We start from the raw sequence: 22,059 nt of genomic DNA, 5'->3' as shown, positions 1-22,059 counted from the left end.
AAAAAAAGAGAGAGGGCACAAATCAATAAAATTAGAAATGAAAAAGAAGAAATTAACAGAAATACAAAAGATCATAAGAGATTACTACAAACAATGAAATGGGCAACCTGGAAGAAATGGACAAATTCCTATAAATGTACAACCTCTAAAGACTGAATCAGGAAGAAATAAAAAATATAAACAGATAAATTATCAGTAATGAAACTGAATTAGCAATTTTTAAAAACTCCCAACAAACAATGGTCCATGACCAGATGGCTTCATGGGTCAATTCTACCAAACATTTAAAGAAGCATTAACATCTATCCTTCTCAAACTATTCTTAAAAACTGCGGAGGAAGGAACACTTCTGAACTCTTTCTACAAGGCCAGCATCACCCTAATACCAAAACTAGACAAAGATAGCTTCTTTTTTTAAAAAAAGAAAATTACAAGCCAATATCACTGATGAACGTAGATGCAAAAATCCTCAACAGAATATTACAAACCAAATTCAACAATACATTAAAAGGATCATACATGATGATCAAATGAGTTTTATCCCAGGGGTGCAGGGATGGCTCATTATCTACAAATCAAAGTGATATACCACATTAACAAATTGTAGAATAAAAATCATATTATCACCTTGATAGATGCAGAAAAAGCTTTTGACAAAATTCAACATCTATTCATGATAAAAATAACTCTGAAAAAAGTGAGTATAGAGGGAACATACATCAACATAATAAAGGCCACATATGACAAGCCCACCGTTAACATCATACTCAATGGTGAAAAGCTGAGAGCATTTCCTCTAAGATCAGGAACAAGATAAGGATGTCCACTATAGCCTCTTTTATTCAGCAAAATATTGGAAGTCATAGCTACAGCAATCAGACAAGAAAAAGAAATAAAAGAAATCCAAATTGGAAAGGAAGAAGGAAAACTGTCACTGCAGATGACATGATACAATACATAGAAAATCCTAAATACACCACCAAAAAACTACTCGAACTCATCAATGAATTTGGTAAAGTTGCAGGATATAAAATTAATATATAGAAATCTGTTCATTTCTTTATACTAACAACAAACTATCAGAAAGAGAAAGCAAGAAAACAATCCCATTTACAATTGCATCAAAAAGAATAAAATATCTAGGAATAACTCTAAACAAGAAGGTAAAACTATAAGATGTTGATGAAAGATATTCAAGGTGACAAAAACAAATGGAAAGGTATATTGTGCTCAGGGATTGGAAGAATTAATATTGTTAAAATGACCATACTACCCAAAGCAATCTACAGATTCAGTGCAATCCCTATCAAAATACCAATAGTATTTTTCACAGAACTTGAACAAATAATTCTAAAATTGGTATGGAAACATAAAAGACCCCAAATAGCCAAAGCAATCTTTAAAAAGAGCAAAACTGTAGGTATCACACTCCCTGATTTCAAACTATACTACAAATCTACAGCAATCAAAACAGCATGGTACTGGCACACACAAAAAAGATACATAGCTCAATGAAACAGAAGAGATAGCCCAGAATGAACCCACACTTACATGGGCAATTAATCTATGACAAAAGAGTCAAGAATATACAATGGGGAAAAGATAGGCTCTTCAATAAATAGTACTGGGAAAATTGGACAGCTACCTGCAAAAGAATAAAACTAGACTACTTTCTCACACCATATACAAAAACAAATTCAAAATGAATTAAAGGCTAAATGTAAGACACGAAATCATAAAACTTCTAGAAGAAAACATAGGCAGTATGCTCTTTGACATCCGTCTTACCAATATTTTGGGGGATATGTCTCCTCAGAGAAGGGAAACAAAAGCAAAAAAAGAAAAATGTACACATCAAACTAAAAACCTTTTGCACAGTGAAGGAATCTATCAGCAAAACAAAAAGGCCACCTATTTAATGGGAGAAGATATTTGCAAATGGTATATCAAAATAAGGGGTTAATATCCAAAATATAGAAAGAACTCATACAGCTCAACATCAAAAAAACCCAAAAAACAAAAACAACCAATTAAAAACATGGGCAGAGTACCTGAATAGACAATTTTACAAATAAGACATATAGATGGTCAATAGACACATGAAAAGATGCTCAGCCTCACTCATCATCAGGGAAATGCAAATCAAAACCACAATGAGATATCACCTCAGACCTGTCAGAATGGCTATCATCAAAAAGTCTATAAATAACAAATCTTGGCAAGGATGTAGAGAAAAGGGAACCCTCATACACTGTTGGTGGGAATGTAAAATGATGCAGACACTATGGAAAACAGTATGGAGGCTCCTTTAAAAACTAAAAATAGAACTACTATATAATGCAATTCCACTCCTGGGAATATATCTGGAAAAAATGAAAACACTAATTTGAAAAGATATATGCACTCCTATGTTCATTGCAGCATTAGTTACAATAGTCAAGATATGGAAGCAACCTAAGTGCCCAAAAATAGGTGACTGAAAAAAGAAGATGTGGTGTATATATATATAAACACACATATACATACAATGGACTATTACTCAGCCATAAAAAAGAATGAAGTACTGCCAATTGCAGCAACATGGATGGACCTAGAGGGTATTATGCTAAGTGAAATAAGTCAGACAGAGAAAGACAAATACTGTACGATTTCACTTATATGTGGAGTCTAAAAAACAAAACAAATGAACAAATATAACTAAACAGAAAAAGAGTCACAGATAAAACAAACTGGTAGTTGCCAGAAGGAGGGGTGTGGAGAGAAGAGAGAAACAGGTGAGAGAGATTAAGAGGTACAACTTCCACTTACAAAATAAATGAGTCACAGTATTAAATGTACAGCATGGGGAATACAGTCAATAACTAAGTAATATCTTTGTATGGTGACAGATCGTAACTAGACTTGTGGTGATCATTTTGAAATATATAGAAATATTGAATCACTATGTTGTGGATGAGGAACTAACATGGTATAGTAGGTCAACTATACTTCAAAAAATAAACAAACTCAGAAAAGATCAGATTTGTGGTTACCAAAGTAAGGGGCTTGGGGAGGGGGAATTGGATGAAGATAGTCAAAAGGTATGAACTTCCAGTTACAAGATAAATAAGTGCTAGGGATGTAATATACAACACAATGACTATAGTTAACACTGCTGCATGTCGTATATGAAAGTTGTTGAGAGCCAATCCTAAGAGCTCTCATCACAAGGAAAACAATTTTTTTCTATTTCTTTAATGTTGTATCTATATGAGATGACAGATGTTCACTAAACTTATTGTGGTAATCATTTCATGATGTATGTAAGTCAAATTATCATGCTGTACACCTTTAACCTGTACAGTGTTATGTGTCAATTATATCTCAATAAAACTGTAAGTAAAAAAAGAAGATAAAATCATGACTGCCATATACATGTGACATGAACACATATCAAATATTTTATTTAACTCATTAATTACAGGAAACCAACAAGAAAAAGAAACCATACATATATGGGCAATTAGAAATGTTGAACTGAATTGAAAAATCAGTGTAAAACTGGACAACTCATTCCATCAGACACACTTCAAATTTATTTCTTGGGATGAGAATCATTTGTATTGTCATCAGTTTTCAGATCAGTTGTAAACAATGAGAAGATATAGATAACCTAGGAGGGCTCCATACATAGTTTTCTATAGATAACACCAGTCATCTTTTTGGTCCATTTAGCCTTTCACAATTTTTCTCTCCTCCTCTCCTCTACCTTCGTGGCAGGCAGCCTCTGACATGCCCCCAGTGATCCACTCCAGGTGTTCACACCCTTGTGTGATCACATCCCCTTCAGTATGGGCCCACACAGCAAAAGTGATGGGGAGTTACTTCTGTGATTAGGTTACAAAGAACTGTCTCTCATGCTTGCCCTGATGGAGCAGGCCTCCTGGGAAGGGACTGAGAACCTCAGTCTATCTGCCCGGGGGGAACTGAGCCCAGCCAACAATCACACAGACGAGTTTGGAAGCAGACCCTGCCCACCTGAACCGTGGTCAGCCCCAGCTGACCACTTGTTCTCAGCCTGTAAAAGACCCTGAGCAGAGGATCCAGCTAAGCCATGCCCAGATTCCTGACTCACAAAACTGTGAGAAAATAAACATGTGTTGTTTTAAGATGCTGAATTTTGGAGTTTGTTGCATGGCACTAGATAACTTAACACACTCTTCCTTCCTGCTTTCTGTGTTACCTATACCCTGATTTTAATAGCTCTAAGAAAATACTTACTAACCAGTTTGTACACAGGTGATGTAACTGATCTGATTTCTATTTTTATTATCTTTTGGATTTACAATAGCCACATTTTAGAAGTAGCATTCATTCAAAACAGGCCAGGAAAATGATCTAATGCTGGAAAGATTCTTGCAGAATATCTGGACATTTTTCCCACAAAAAATGTGAGAGAACTATGCTCAAGGAAATCCAGTATTTGTGAATTCCACATTCACAAGATAAAATTGTTTTAAACTCACCTCCACTCCGCGAAGAATGAGCCAAAATCCTGGTCCACAGGAGCCCAGCAGCTCTGCCCAGCTGCCCCACTGGGGTAGGGGTTCAGGGAGTCTGCCTTGCTGTCTCCCTGCTGTGGCCTATGGTTGCTGGTGTTGAGTCCCACCAGCCCCGGCCCTCCCAGGCCAGCACTCATGGGAGCAGATGTCTGATGTATCTCCATCTCCAGCACACCAGAGGTCAGCCTGCCATCTTTGTTCTCTAGGTGCATGTTTCTGTTGCCACTCTTCCCACTAGAGTCAGCCAGAAAGAAACCACTGTTGATAAAAAGCAAACTGTGAATATCACTTTCATCTTGGGGAATTCATACTACTGAATGGTACAGTAGAAACACTTCTTATAACAAGGCCCTTCCCATGTTTCAGCATTTAATATCATATGGAAAAAAGTGTATGTTCATCTCCAAGAATGAATATTTTAGCACATTTCACACTAGCAGTGACCTAACTATTCAACAAGAGAGCATTAGTTGGGTAAATTGTGATATGTGCATAGTAGGAAATACTATGCAAACATAAACATCCTCTAGAGATACTGACATTGGGAAATGTTTAAAATATGGTAAACACCATTGATACACTGGGATATATCTCTTGAAATAAATAAGTACGTAGAATATACATAGAACAGAAAACCAAAAAGACACAGCCTCTAAAATATGGCTACCTTTGTGTGGTGGAGGTACAGATGATTCAGGCTTTCTCCTTTGTCTTTGTCTAGGCTACAGCTTTAACGACTTTTGCATCTAGAAAATTAATACTCTTGCAATGAGAAAATAATAATACCTATTACAAAAATGAGAAAAATCACTATACTTGCAAGGTTATGGTGTCCTGCTTTTGGGATTATGTTTTAACCCATTACCATTTTATTTGTTTACAGTTGGGTGAAGTGAGTACAATTCATGGGTCCACCACTCCTTGTCACCCAATTCACAGAGGCTCGCAATGCCCCATGATCACAAATTCTGGAGGGCCCAGGATGTGTGGGAGTCCAAGCAGGTACAAGGTCAGTGAGTTATGTCTACAACTGAGTAAGTGGGGGCGGGGTGTGCTCACAGCCCAAAAGCCCACACTTTCTGATGGAACAAGAATTTACTTTAAATACAGAAAGGCAACAGCTTTTGAAGAAACCCAAATGACCAAGGAAGTCCTACTATTTTCTTATTGCTCTGATTTCCCTACTTTAACCCATCACTTACATTGAAAAGATGACTTACTCATCAGTAAGCAGACGGCAGAGAGTGTTGATAGACTGTACTTGTATCAAAAGACAAAACAAAAATATTATAGTTTCACACAATGTTTCCATTACCCGGTAAGAATAAACTCCATATGCACATTTGAACTACACATTGAAAACACAACTTGTGTGACTTCCGGGATTCCACCTACAAGTTAAATGCTCTCATATTTGTATTTTAAACTGATGTTGCACAACATAAAGATGAATGATAAAATTTATGCTAATAATTAAAATTTTTAATTTTTCTTTACTTAGAATAGCAATTTAAAACACCATGACAAGTCAAGAGACTGTGGAAGAAAAGAAAATCTTTTATATTGTAGGACTGTTAACAGCCCTTTTTCCTGCTTTTTGAACAAGAGGCCCCACATTTTCATCACACACTGGGTCCCACTCTCTCCCTTTAATAGAGTTATCCTCTTAGCTCTCCACTGCCATCTTCTCCTCTCCCTAATGTACTCCAGCTGCCATTGAAATACACCACCCAACCTTTACTACACTGACTACTGTCTTCCTGGCCATGTCCCACCTTCATTCTTCGAAGACTTGGGCCCCAGCTTATGGTCTGTCTCTCTCTCTCCCCATCCCTCCCACCCACTACTACACTTGCTGTTATTTTTTGGCTTCACCATCTACACCCTGGGCTCTAAGTTTTGTGAGTGCCTCTCCAGCACTTGCCTGCTCCCACGTCAGCCAACACGTCCTCCCTCCCCTTTCCCAGTTGAGATTCTGTGGTAAAGCAAACACACTCCTTTTACTTGCCTCCTCTTACATTCTGTCAAGTTCACCTGATATATGAGTTTTCTATTATTGCATAATAAATTACCACAAAATAAGTTGCTTAAAATAATACACATTTATAATCTCAGAGTTTCAGTGGCTCAGGGGTCGCTGGGGCAGGCTTAGGTAGGTCTTATGATTAGGCTCTCAAGTGTCATTGGGCTGGGAATCAGCTTCCAAGATCACTCAGTGCTGGTAGAATTCACTTCCTAGTGGCTGCAGGACTGAGGACCGAGCTGCTTGCTGGCTGTCGGCTGGAGGCCATCCTCACTTCCTACAGGCTTCCTGCAGCTCTTTGCCATGTGGACCCCAACATGTCTGTTCACTTCATCAAGGAACAGGAAGAGTCTCCAGAGCGAGTCAACTAACAAGGAAGAATTTCATGTAATGTAGCCGTCAAAGAGTAACATCCCATCCATCACCCTTGCCATATTCTATTGGTTGGAAGCCAGTTAAAGGTCCCACTCTCACTCAGGGGCAGGGGATCATCACACAAGAGTGTGAACACCAGACAGTGGGGATCATAGGGCCCACCCTGGAGTCTATCTGCCACGAGGCAAGACCCCAAACCTGACTTGCCCACTCTGAGCCACCACTTAAGTGGCTGAATGTGGCCACGGAGAACCCTGGGTGCTGCTGCTGGTCTCACCTGGCCTCCACATGCAGGGTTCTCAGTTGGCCCCAGCACTGCCCAGCAATCCTACTGCATCTCCCAAGTCAATTTTCACTCCTGCTCTCCTCCACCTCCCTCCTTAAATCCCTATACACCTTCCCTCCTTTCTAGTCTCAGCTACTGACTTTGCCTCTTCCTTCCTTCACTGAAGGAATCAGCCAGGGTCCAAGAAGGAAATGGAAGCTGCTCTGAGTACATAACCACAGAAGCTGGTTACATGGGAGGTAGACATGCTGAGAAGCTAACCAGAGGCCGAAGTACCCAGCCTTCCAAGGACACGCTTGCCTGCAGCCCTACTGGGTACAATGGAGCCCACCCACTCTCACCTGTTCAGACTGTTTCGCTACATTTTTTCCTCCTTCTCTCCTAAATCATTCAGGCTAGCATGCAAACATACTATCAACACTAAAAAATTACATCTCAGGACTTGTGCTCCCAGGAACATAGAGTAAAATTACTATTCCCGCTTCTTCCTGCTAAGTACGATGAAAAACCTGACATTTTATATAAAACAACCGTAAGAAGACTCTGAAAGGTGGACAGAAGGCGGCAAACAAGTTAGGGACCCAAGAAATGACACAGCAGTGAGGCTGTGTCCTTGGATTTTTATCATGTCCATATATCCCAGACAGGGTGCTGAAGATGTCAGCAACCTGGAAACACCAACAGATATAGACCAAAAAAGCCCCAAGAAAGGCCTGCCCTCTCTAGCCAAAGGAATATGAATGTGGCAGCCTAGTAGGATAGAAAACTTTTAGACACTACTCTACTGCAGCCAAACACTGTAGACCCAAATTTACCCAGACAGCAAAGGCCAAGTGGTGAGCCTAAACTCCCAGCCTCACCAGGCTATAATAAGGGGCCCGATCCCCCATTCCCACTGGGGTGATCAGAGAAGGAAAATAGGGAGCTGGGACGTTCATCTCTGCTGGGTGCTAGGGAGTCCAACCTCCTCCTTATGCACACCCCCTACCAGGTAGGTGGTGACCAAGAGTGGGGAATCTGAACTTCAGCCCTACCTTGCAGTAAGAGAAACACCTCCTTGGTGAGGTGTCAGAGCAGGCCAAGTAGACAGAACTTTCACCACTGCAGTAGTGAGGCCACGTCACAACTGTGTCCCTGGAGGCCATATGAGGAGCAGCAATGAGGTGACCTTATCCCTCCCATCCAGTAAGGTATCAGCAGAGGCCCAGTAGGGAGCCAGATCTCCCACACCACCACCCAGAAATAACAAGGAATCCTTCCCTACCATGATATCAACTGAGGCCAAGTGGGGAACTTGGATTTCTAATTGCACCTGGCAGCAATGAGGCAGTACTAGGCCCTTCTGCTGGAGTGGTGTCAGAGGAAACCAGCTAAACAGAAAGTTTAAATAGGTATTAGAGCCTCATAATACTTGAAATGTGCAAGTTTCTATCAAAATCCCCTGTTACAGTGATAACCAAGGAAATATCAACTTGAAAGAAAATAGATGACAACACTAAGGCGACAGGGATGTTGGAATTATCTGACAAAGAGTTTTAAGACAGCCAAAATGAAAATGGTTCAACAGGCAATAACAGAGACACTTGGAACAAATGAAAAACTAGAAAGTCTCAGCAAAGAAGAACCAAATGGAACTGAAAAACACAATAGCAAAACTAAAAATTCAATAGATGGCTCAACAGCAAAATGGAGGAAACAGAAAAGAACTAATGAACTGGGAGTTAGAACAATAGAAATTACCTAATAAAAACAAAAGTGGAAAAAAATTAACAGACCCTCAGAGACCTGTGGGACTATAACAAAAGATATAATCTTCATGTAATGAGAATCCCAGAAGGAGAAGAGAAATACTATGTAGCTGAAAAAGTGTTTGAAGAAATAATGGTTGAAAACTCCCCAAATTGGACAAAACACATATATCTACACATCGAAGAAGCTTAGGAAAACCCAAAGAAGATAATCCAAAAGAAACCTACACCAAGATATACTGTAGTCAAACTTTTGAAAACTAAAGACAAAGAAAAAGTCTTGAAACCATCAAGAGAAAAATGAAGATGTACGTACAGGGGGAAAAAATTCAAATAACAGAAACCATGGAGGCCAGAAGTGGCACCATATTTTTCAAGTAATGAAAGGAAGAACTGTCAGCCCCGAATCCTTTATCTAGTGAAAATATCCTTCAGGAATGTAGGGGAAATCAGGACCCTAGATGAAAGAAAACTGAGAGAATTTGTTGCCAGCAGATCTATCCTAAAAGAATGGCCAAAGAAAGTTCTCTAAACAAAAAAGAAAGATTAAGAGAAGAAATTTTGGAGCATCAGGAAGGTGAAAATAATAATGGAAATGGAAAAATAAGAGCAAATACAATACATTTTCTCTGTCTTTTGGAATTTTCTACAATACGTTTGATTTTTGAAGCAAATATTGTAACACTCTCTGATATGGTTATCAATGTATGTAGAGGAAATATTTAAGACAATTTGCCACAAATTGGTGAGATAAAGAATGGAGAGGGACATGGGACCGTCAAGATGGTGGAGGAGTAAGACACAGAGATCACCTTCCTCCCCACAAATACATAAGAAATACATCTACATGTGGAACAACTCCTACAGAACACCTACTGAACGCTGGCAGAAGACCTCAGGCTTCCCAAAAGGCAAGAAAATCCCCACGTACCTGGGTAGGGCAAAAGAAAAAAGAAAAAACAGACAAAAGAATAGGGATGGAACCTGCACCTCTGGGAGGGAGCTGTGAAGGAGGAAAAGTTTCCACACACTAGGAAGCCCCTTCACTGGCAGAGACGGGGGTGGGAGTGGGGAAGCTTCAGAGCCACGGAGGAGAGCACAGCAACAGGGGTGCAGAGGGCAAAGCGGAGAGATTCCCGCACAGAGGATCGGTGCCGAGCAGCACTCACCAGCCCCAGAGGCTTGTCTGCTCACCCTCCAGGGTGGGTGTGGCTGGGAGCTGAGGCTCTGGATTCAGAGGTCGGATCCCAGGGAGAGGACTGGGGTTGGCTGCGTGAACACAGCCTGAAGGGGGCTAGTGCGCCACGGACTGACGGGTGGTATTCCAGGAAAAAGTCTGGAGCTGCTGAAGAGGCAAGAGACCATTATTTTGGGGTGAGCAAGGAGAGGGGATTCAGAGCATTGCCTAAACTAGCTCCAGAGATGGGCATGAGCTGAAGCTATCAGTGTGGACACCAGAGACGGGCATGAAATGTTAAGGCTGCTGCTGCAACCACCAAGAAGCCTGTGTACAAGCCCAGGTCACTATCCACACCTACCCTCCCGGGAGCCTGTGCAGCCGCCACTGCCAGGGTCCCATGATCAAGGGACAAGTTCCCCAGGAGAACATACAGTGTGCCTCAGGCTGTTGCAACGTCACGCCAGCCTCTGCCACCACAGGCTTGCCCTGCATTCCAATTATAAATACCGTACCCCTCCCACCCCCAGCATGAGTGAGCCAGAGCCCCCTAATCAGCCACTACTTTAACCCCATCCTTTCTGGGTGGGAACAGAAGCCTGAGGGCAACCTACACTGAGAGGTGGGGCCAAAACCAAAGCTGAACCCCAGGAGCTGTGCAAACAAAGAAGAGAAAGGGAAATTTCTCCAAGCAGCCTCAGGACAGCAGATTAAATCCCCACAATCAACTTGAGGTGCCCTGCATCTGTGGAATACCTGAATAGACAATGAATCAACCCAAAATTGATGCAAAGGACATTGGGAGCAACTGTAGACTTGGGGTTTGCTGTCTGCAACTGACTTGTTACTGATTTTTATATTTATCTTAGTATAGTTTTTAGCACTTGTTATCATTGGTGGATTTGTTTACTGGTTTGGTTACTCTCTTCTTCTTTTTTTATTACTTTTTTTAAAATTATTTTTTTATTTTTTCATTTTAATTTATTTTTTCTTTCTTTTTTTCCCTTTTCTTCTGAGCCGTGTGACTTACAGGATCTTGCTGCTCCAGCATGGTGTCAGGCTTGAGCCTCTGAGGTGGGAGAGCCAAGTTCAGGACATTGGACCACCAGAGACCTCCCGGCACCACATAATATCAATTGGTGAGAGCTCTCCCAGAGATCTCTGTCTCAATACTAAGACCCAGCTCCACCCAACGGCCAGCAAGCCACGGTGATGGACGCCCCATGGCAAACAACTAGCAAGACAGGAACATGACCACACCCATTAGCAGAGAGGCTGCCTAAAATCATACTAATTTCACAGACAGCCCAAAAAACACCACCCGACGTGGTCCTGGCCACCAGAAAGACAAGATCCAGCCTCATCCACCAGAACACAGGCACCAGTTCCCTCCACCAGGAAGCCTACACAACCCACTGAACCAACCTTACCCACTGGGGGCAGGCACCAAAAACAAGAGGAACTACAAACCTGCAGCCTGCAAAAAGGAGACCTCCAAACACAGTAAGTTAAGCAAAATGGGAAGACAGAGAAATACACAGCAGATGAAGAAGCAAGGTAAAAACCCAGCAGACCAAAGAAATGAAGAAAAAAATAGGCAGTCTACCTGAAAAAGAATTCAGAGTAATGATAGTAAACATGATCCAAAATCGTGGAAATAGAATGGAGAAAATACAAGAAAGGTTTAACAAGGACCTAGAAGAACTAAAGAGCAAACAAATGATGAACAACACAATAAATGAAATTAAAAATTCTCTAGAAGGAATCAGTAGCAGAATAACTGAGGCAGAAAAACGGATAAGTGACCTGGAAGATAAAATAGTGGAAATAAATACTGCAGAGTGAATAAGGAAAAAAGAATCAAAAGAATTGAGGACAGGCTCAGAGACATCTGGGACAATATTAAACCCACCAATATTTGAATTATAGGGGTCCCAGAAGAAGAAGAGAAAAAGAAAGGGTCTGAGAAAATATTTGAAGAGATTATAGTGGAAAACTTCCTTAACATGGGAAAGGAAATAGTCAATCAAGTCCAGGAAGTGCAGAGAGTCCCATACAGGAAAAATCCGAGAAGAAACTCGCCAAGACACATATAAATCAAACTATCAAAAATTAAATACGAAGAAAAATATTAAAAGCAGCAAGGGAAAAGCAACAAAAAACATACAAGGGAATCCTATTAAGGTTAACAGCTGATCTTTCAACAGAAACTCTGCAAGCCAGAAAGGACTGGCAGGACCTATTTAAAGTGATGAAAGGGAGAAACCTACAACAAAGATTACTCTACGCAACAAGGATCTCATTCAGATTCAATGGAGAAATTAAATCCTTTACAGACAAGCAAAAACTAAGAGAATTCAGCATCACCAAACCAGCTTTACAACAAATGCTAAAGGAACATCTCTAGGCAGAAACACAGAGAAGGAAAAGACCAAAAAAGGCAAACCCCAAACCATTGAGAAAATGGTAATAGGAAAATACATATCGATAATTACCTTAAAAGTAAATGGATTAAATGCTCCAACCAAAAGACACAAATGAGCTGAATGGATAGAAAAACAAGACCTGCATATATGCTGTCTACAAAAGACCCACTTCTGACCTAGGGACACATACAGACTGAAGGTGAGGGGATGGAAAAAGATATTCCATGCAAATGGAAATCAAAAGAAAGCTGGAGTAGCAATTCTCATATCAGACAAAATAGACTTTAAAATAAGACTATTACAAGAGACAAAGAAGGACACAACATAATGATCAAGGGATCAATCCAAGAAGAAGATGTAACAATTGTAAATATTTATGCACCCAACATAGGAGTACCTCAATACATAAGGCAAATGTTAAAAGCCATAAAAGAGGAAATTGAGTAACACAATAATAATAGGGGACTTTAACACCCCACTTTCACCAATGGACAGATCACCCAAAATGAAAATAAATAAGCAAACACAAGCTTTAAATGACACATTAAACAAGAGGGACTTAATTGATATTTATAGGACATTCCATCCAAACACAGCAGAACACACTCTCTTCTCAACTGCTCAAGGAACATTCTCCATGATAGATAATATCTTGGGTCACAAATTAAGCCTTGGTAAATTTAAGAAAATTGAAATCATATCAAGTATCTTTTCCGACCACAACGCTATGAGACTAGATATCAATTACAGGGGAAAAAATCTGTAAAAAATACAAACACATGGAGGCTAAACAATACACTACTAAATAACCAAGAGATCACTGAAGAAATTAAAGAGGAAATAAAAAAATACCTAGAAAGAAATGACAATGAAAACACGATGACTCAAAACCTATGGGATGCAGCTAAAGCAGTTCTAAGACGGAAGTTTAGAGCAATACAATCCTACCTCAAGAAACAAGAAACATCTCAAATAAACAACCTAACCTTACACCTAAAGCAATTAGAAAAGAAGAACAAAAAAACCCCAAAGTTAGCAGAAGGAAGGAAATCATAAAAATCAGATCAGAAATAAATGAAAAAGAAATGAAGCAAACAATAGGAAAGATCAATAAAATTAAAAGCCAGTTCTTCGAGAAGAGAAATAAAATTGGTAAACCATTAGCCAGACTCATCAAGAAAATAAAGGGAGAAGACTCAAATCAACAGAATTAGAAATGAAAAAGGAGAAGTAACAACTGACACTGCAGAAATACAAAGAATCATGAGAGATTACTACAAGCAACTATATGCCAATAAAATGGACAACCTGGAAGAAATAGACAAATTTTAGAAAAGCACAACCTTCCAAGACTGAACCAGGAAGAAATAGAAAATATAAACAGACCAATCACAAGCACTGAAATTGAAACTGTGATTAAAAATCTTGCACCAAACAAAAGCCCAGGACCAGATGGCTTCACAGACGAATTCTAACAAACATTTAGAGAAGAGCTAACACCTATCCTTCTCAAACTCTCCCAAAATATAGCAGAGGGAGGAACACTCCCAAACTCATTCTACGAGGCCACCATCACCCTGTTACCAAAATCAAAGATGTCACAAAAAAAGAAAACTACAGGCCAATATCACTGATGAACATAGATGCAAATATCCTCAACAAAATACTAGCAAACAGAATCCAACAGCACATTAAAAGGATCATACACCATGATCAAGTGGGGTTTATTCCAGGAATGCAAGGATTCTTCAATATATGGAAATCAATCAATGTGATACACCGCATTAACAAACTGAACGATAAAAACCATATGATAATCTCAGTGATGAAGAAAAAGCTTTTGACAAAATTCAACACCCAATTTATGATAAAAACTCTCCAGAAAGTAGGCATAGAGGGAACTTACCTCAACATAATAAAGGGCATATATGACAAACCCACAGCCAACATCTTTTTCAATGGTGAAAAACTGAAACCATTTCCTCTAAAATCAGGAAAAAGACAAGGATGCCCACTCTCACCACTATTATTCAACATAGCTTTGGAAGTTTTAGCCACGGCAATCAGAGAAGAAAAAGGAATAAAAGGAATCCAAATCAGAAAAGAGGAGGTAAAATTGTCACTGCTTGCAGATGACATGATACTATACATAGAGAATCCTAAAGATGCTACCAGAAAACTACTAGAGCTAATCAATGAATTTGGTAAAGCAACCAGATACAACATTAATGCACAGAAGTCTCTTGCGTTCCTATACACTAATGATGAAAAATCTGAAAGTGAAATTATGAAAACACTCCCATTTACCACTGCAACGAAAGGAAAAAAATACCTAGGAATAAACCTACCTAAGGAGACAAAAGACCTGTATGCAGAAAACTATAAGACACTGATGAAAGAAATTAAAGATGATACAAACAGATGGAGAGATGTACTGTGTTCTTGGATTGGAAGAATGAACATTGTGAAAATAACTATACTGCCCAAAGCCATCTACAGATTCAATGAGTCCCTATCAAACTACCAATGGCATCTGTCACAGAACTAGAACAAAAACTTTCACAATTTGTATGGAAACACAAAAGGCCCCAAATAGCCGAAGCAATCTTGAGAAAGAAAAACAGAGCTGGAGGAATCAGGCTCCCTGACTTCAGACTATATTACAAAGCTACAGTAATCAAGACAGTATGGTACTGGCACATAAACAGAAATATACATAAATGGAACAAGATAGAAAGCCCAGAGATAAACCCACGCACATATGGTCACCTTATCTTTGATAAAGAAGACCTCTTCAATAAGTGGTGCTGGGAAAACTGGACAGCTACATGTGAAAGATTGAAATCAGAACACTTCCTAACACCATACACAAAAATAAACTCAAAATGGATTAAAGACCTAAATGTAAGGTTAGACACTATAAAACTTTTAGAGGAAAACATAGGAAGAACACTCTTTGACATAAATCACACAAGGATCCTTTTTGATCCACCTCCTAGAGAAATGGAAATAAAAACAAAAACATACAAATGGGACCTAATGAAACTTAAAACTTTTCCAGAGCAAAGGAAACCATAAACAAGATGAAAAGACATCCCTCAGAATGGGAGAAAATATTTGCAAGTGAAGCAACTGACAAAGGATTAATCTCCAAAATACAAGCAGCACATGCAGCTCAATATCAAAAAAACAAACAACCCAATCAAGAAATGGGCAGAAGACCTAAATAGACGTTTCTCCAAAGAAGATATACAGATTGCCAACAAACACATGAAAGGATGCTCAGCATCAATAATCATTAGAGAAATGCAAATCAAAACCACAATGAGGTATCACCTCACACTGGTCAGAATGGCCATCATCAAAAAATCTACAAACAATAAATGCTGGAGAGGGTGTTGAGAAAAGGGAACCCTCTTGCATTGTTGGTGGGAATGTAAACTGATATAGCCACTATGGAGAATAGTATGGAGGTTCCTGATAAAACTAAAAAAAAACCTACCATATGACCCAGCAATCCCACTACTGGGCATATACCCTGACAAAACCATATTTCAAAAAGAGACATGCACCACACTGTTCATTGCAGCACTATTTACAATGGCCAGGACATGGAAGCAACCTAAGTGTCCATCAACAGATGAATGGATAAAGAAGATGTGGCACATATATACAATGGAATATTACTCAGCCATTTAAAAAAACTGAAATTGAGTTATTTGTAGTGAGGTGGATGGACCTAAAGTCTGTCATACAGAGTGAAGTAAGTCAGAAAGAGGAAAAAAAAATACTGCATGCTAACACATATATATGGAATCTAAAAAAATGGTTCTGAATAACCTAGGCACAGGACAGGAATAAAGACACAGATGTAGAGAATGGACTTGACACGGGGAGGGGGAAGGGTAAGCTGGGACAAAGTGAGAGAGTGGCATGGGCATATATACACTACCAAATGTAAAATAGATAGCTAGTGGGAAGCAGCCACGTAGCACAGGGAGATCAGCTCGCTGCTTTGTGACCACCTAGAGGGGTGGGCTAGGGAGGGTGTGAGAGAGACCCAAGAGAGAGGGGATATAGGGATATATGTATACATATAGCTGATTCACAATGTTATACAGCAGAAACTAACACAACATTGTAAAGCAATTTTACTCCAATAAAGATGTTAAAAAAAAAACTTATGATTACCAAGGGGTAAAGGGAGGAGGGATAAATTGGGAGATTGGGATTGAGATATACACACTACTATATATAAAATAGGTAACAAATACGGACCTACGGTAGAGCACAGGGAACTCTACTCAATACTCTGTAATGGCCTATATGGGAAAAGAATCTAAAAAAGAGTGGATATATGTATACATATAACTGATTCTCTTTTCTGTACCCCTGAAACTAACACAACATTGTAAATCAACTGTACTCCAATAAAAATTTTTTAAAAATCATAAAAAAACAGTACCCCAACCATAAAATTTATATGTGCCTCTCCACCCTAATACACCTATTTAAATGATGATTATATTTTATAATTATTATCCAGGCTTTAAAAAAAAAAAAAAGAACAGAGAGGGAGGTAAGCTTTCTAGATTTTACTCAAACTGATAAAATAATGGCAACAGTACTGTGACATGTAATGTATACATAATTTAATATGTAGAGAAACCACTTTGAAAAGCTATAAAAGATACATTTAAAAATACTATAAATCAAAATGGGATTATAAAATATATTTAAGTAACCCACAGCCCTAACATATCAAAATTACATTGAATATAAGTGGTCTGAATACAAAAATTAATGCAGAGATTGGCAGAGTAGATTAAAAAACACAACTCATTTATGTGCAGTCTACAAGAAATTCACTTCAAAAATAACAAGATAGGTGGGCTAAAAGTAAAAAGATGGACAAAAGATATATCATTCAAGCATTAATCCAAAAAAAGCATGAGTGGCTGTATTGGTACAAGATATAGTAAACTTCAGATCAAAGAAAATTACTAGGGACAGACAGAGATATTGTATAACAATAAATGGGTCAGTTTACCAAGAAAACATAGAAATATGAAATGTGTATGCACCAAACAACAGAGCTTCAAAATATGTGATGGAAAACTGACAGAATTGAAAGGAGAAACAGACATGTACAGTTATAGCATTGGATATATCATTTCTCTATCAGCAATCAACAGAACAACAAGACAGAAAATTGGCAAGGACACAGAAGAACTGAACAATACCATCAACAAATGGGATCTAATTGATATCTATTGAATAATCCACCCAACAACAGCAAAACATTTTTTTAAATGCCCACTGAACATATATCAAGGCCATATACACCTTGAGCCATTAAGAAAAACTCACCAAATTCAAAAGAATTGAAATATACAGTGTGTTTTACAGACACAATGGAACCAAATTAGAGATTAATAACAGAAAGGCCAAAAGTTTGCACACTTGGAATTAAAAAACACACTTCTAAATAATCCAGGAGTCAAAGACAAAGTCTCAAGGTAAACCAAAATTATATTGAACTGAATTAAAATGAAAATATAACATATCAAAATTTGTGGAACAAAGCTAAAGCAGTGATGAGAGGGAAACGTATAGCACTAATTGCTCATATTAGAAAGGAGAAAGAGTCTCATTGATAATCTAAGCTCCCCTCTCAATATCCTAGGAAAAAAAAGAGCAAGACAAACCCAAAGCAAACAAAAAATAAGAAAATAATAGGTATAAAAACAACAAAATAGAAAACAGAAAAACAACAGAGAAAATGAAACAAAAACAAGTTCTTCAAAAACGTCAATAGAATTGACAAACCTCTAGCACAACTGACAAAGAAAAAAGAGAATACAAATTACCAACACAAGGAATGAAATGGGGAATATCACCACAGACCACCAGACATCAAAAGGATAATAATTGAACACTATGAACAACTCTACACACATAAATTTGACTAAATGAAAAGGACCAATTCTTCAGAAAAGCACAAATTAGTATAACTCACCCAATACAAAATAATTTGAATATCCTATAACTATTAAGTAAATTGAGTTTGAATTTTTAAGTTCCCCCCCAAAAAAATTCCAGGCCAATATGATTTCACTGAAAATTCTACCCCACAATGAAAGAAGAATTAACACCAATCCTACCCAATCTCTTGCAGATTACAGAAGATGAGGTATACTTCCCAATTAATTTTATGAGGCCAGTATTACCTGATACCAAAATCGGACAGAGACGTACAAAAAAAGAGAAAACTACAGGCCAGTATCTTACATGACTATGATGCAAAAAACCGTGACAAAATATTAGCACAGGAAATTCCACAATATGTAAAAAGAATTATATATCATGTCCAAGTAGGGTTTTTTCCAGGGACTCAAGGCTGGTTCAATATTCACAGGTTGACCAATGCTAAATATGAACCAGTAATTCCACTTCTAGGTATATACTCAAGAGAAATGAAAACATATATTCACACAAAAACTTGTACATTAATATTCATAGAAGCATTTTTAATACTCAAAAAGTATATGTATACTCTTTGTAAAAGTATAATGAATACTTTTTTGTATTATTTTGGAAACAACCCAAATGTTGATCACTGATTAAGGATAAATAAAATGTGGAATGGAATATTATTTAACAATAAAAAAGAAAGAGTATACCAATGCATGCTACAGCACAGATGAACTTTGAAAACATTATGTTAAGTGAAAGAAGGTAGTCACAAAAGCACACATATTGCCCAATTCCATTTACATATGAAATCTTCCAAATAGGCAAATCTATAGAGACAGGGAGTAGATTAGTGTTTGCCTAGGATGGACGGAGGAGGGCACTGTTGGAGCCAAGTGAGGAGTGACTGCTAATGTGTGTAGGGTTCATTTTGGGTTGGTGAAAATGTTCTAAAATTGACTGTGGTGATGGTCACACAACTCAGTGAATATACTAAAAACCACTGAATTGTACCATTTAAATTGATGAATTGTATGGTATGTTAAGTTATACCTCAATAAAGCTAATAAAAACATCAATCAATATTATCTACCATATTAACAGCCTAAAGAATAAAAATCACATGATCATATTAATTGATGCAGAAAAAAGCATTTGACAAAATTCCACACCCTTCATGATAAAAACTCCAAGAAAAACAGTAATAGAGGGTAACTTCCTCAACGTGATAAAGACTATCTACCAAAAACCTATAGCTAACATCATACTTAATGGTGAGAAACTTGAAGATTTCCTGCTAAGATCAGGAACAAGGCAAGGATGTCCAATCCCACCACTCCCACTCAACATAGCACTGGAAATTCTAGCTAGGCTAATAGGACAAGGAAAGGAAGTAAAGGCATACAGAGTAGAAAGGAAGAGATAAAGCTGTCTCAATTTGCAGATGGTATGATTTTCTACACAAAAAAAATCTCGAGGAACCTACAAAAATCTCATAAAACTAATAAGTGAGTTCAGCAAGGTTATAGAATACAAGACAAACATTTCAAAATCTAATATTTCTACATACTATCAATGAACAGGTTGACCTCAAAATTAAAAACATAATACCATTTACAATTGCTAAAAAATATAAATAGGTATACATCTAATAAAACATTTACTGACTCATATGCTGGAAACTACACAATGCTGATGAAAGAAATAAAAGAAGATCTAAATAAATGGAGAGATAAATCAAGCTTACGGATTGGATGATTCAATATAGTGAAGATGTCAGTGTTCCCAAGATTGGGATTTAATGCAATGCCTATCAGAATTCCAGAAAGATTTTTTATAGATATAAATAAGATTATTCTAAAATTTATATGGAAAAGCAAATAATTGAGAATAACTAAAACAATTTAGAAAAAGTAGATTTAAGTGGGAGGAACCAATCTATTCAATTGCCAGATTTACTCTATAGCTAAGAGTGTGTGGTGTGGGCAGAGATATACACACAAGGATCAATGCAACAGAACAGAGGACCCAGAAATAGGCCCACACAAATATGCTCAATGGATTTTGACAAAGGCGCAAAAGCAATTCAATGCAAGAAATACAGCCTGTTCAACAAATGGTGCTGGAGCAATTGGACATCTGTAGGCAAAAAAGAGAGAGAGAAGAACTTTTAGCTCTGTCTTACATCTTATATGAAAGTTTATACCAAAATGGACCACAGACTTAAATGTAAATTGTAAAAGTATAAAAGCTTAAGAAATAAACATAGGAAAAAATCTTCAGGATCTGGGGATTGGCAAAGAGCCTTAAACGTGACACCAAAAGCACAATCCATAAAATAAAAAAGTTTCTGATAAATTGAAATTCATAAGAATTAAAAAATTTTTGCTCTGTGAAAACTTAAGAGGATGAAAAGACAAACTTCAGGCTGGGAGAAAATATTTGCCAATCACATATTCAGAAAGGGACTGATATCCCTAATATATAAAGAACCCTCAACACTCAACAGTAAAGAAACAACCCAATTAGAAAATGGACAAAGATATGAGGAGTCACTTCACTGAAGAGTATATATAAATGGCAAACAAGCACATGAGAAGATGTTTAACATCATTAGCCATTAGGGAAATGCAAATTAAAATTACGATGACATATCACTGCATACCTAAAATTTAAAAACAGAGACACCGCCAAACGCTGGTGAGCAGGCAGAGACTGGACCCCTCGCACACTGCTGGTGGGAATGCAACATGTCATAGACAGTCTGGAAAGCAGTTTGACAGTTTCTTATAAAAGAGCTATCATATGCCCCAGCAATTGCACTCCTGGACAGTTACCCTAGATGAACGAAACTTACTCTCACACAAAAACCTATCTACAAATATTCACAGCAGCTCTATCCATAACAGGCCAAAACTGGAAACGACCCAGCTGTCTGTCAACACCTGTCAGTATCTGAGTGCTTAGGAGGCAGGATCTGATGGTGGAGGGGGAGGACCCCGAGCTCACCTCTCCCCATGAACACGTCGAAACTATAACCACATATAGAGCAACTCCTGCTGAGAATGACCTGAAGACTAGCAGAATAGCTCATCTACAGCCACGGCTCTAAAGAAACAAGCACACAGAGTCTGGTAGGAGGGGAGGTGAAGCGGTCTAGTTGGGACCCTCGTACCTAGCAAGGGACCCAGAAGAGGAAGGGGATATCACAGGCTAAGGGGTCTTCCCTAGGCAGTGACGGGTTCAAGCCATATATTGGGCACCCCAACCCTGGGATCTGACACTAGGAGGATGAGCCCACTTAGCTGATTTGAAATCCAGTGGGGCTTACCACAGGGCTGCAGGAAATCAAGACTCCGCTTGAAGAGTGCATGCACTTGCTTACTCCCGCTCCCAGCTCAGAGGCAGCAGACTGAAAATTACCTGAGGCTCTGGTTGGTACCCCAGGACTGCCACAACATGCTCCCCACTCGCCTTGGCCCCTCCTGCTGATGCTTACCAACCCGGCTC

The 22,059-nt window shown here is 38.5% G+C and overlaps 1 protein-coding gene across 8 annotated transcripts in view; it reads right to left on the bottom strand.

The window, feature by feature from the left end:
• OCA2 (OCA2 melanosomal transmembrane protein) overlaps positions 1-22,059 on the bottom strand; it is a 279,721-nt gene that overhangs the window by 253,128 nt on the left and 4,534 nt on the right. For 2 of the 8 annotated variants that reach the window (XM_036859042.1, XM_036859035.1), the window contains exons 2-3: positions 5,762-5,801; positions 4,506-4,775 (exon numbers count right to left, since the gene is read on the bottom strand). In XM_036859042.1, coding sequence (XP_036714937.1) covers positions 4,506-4,753 — 248 coding nt within the window. In that variant the 5' untranslated portion in view covers positions 4,754-4,775; positions 5,762-5,801. Of the gene's footprint in view, positions 1-4,505; positions 4,800-5,743; positions 5,802-22,059 lie in introns of all 8 variants that reach the window. The other 6 variants (XM_036859040.1, XM_036859041.1, XM_036859036.1 and 3 more) reach the window with 4 other exon arrangements.

This window comes from Balaenoptera musculus, chromosome 7 (genome assembly GCF_009873245.2).
Source record: "Balaenoptera musculus isolate JJ_BM4_2016_0621 chromosome 7, mBalMus1.pri.v3, whole genome shotgun sequence".
NCBI classification, from domain to species: domain Eukaryota; kingdom Metazoa; phylum Chordata; class Mammalia; order Artiodactyla; family Balaenopteridae; genus Balaenoptera; species Balaenoptera musculus.
This window is presented reverse-complemented; position numbering and strand designations above follow the sequence as displayed.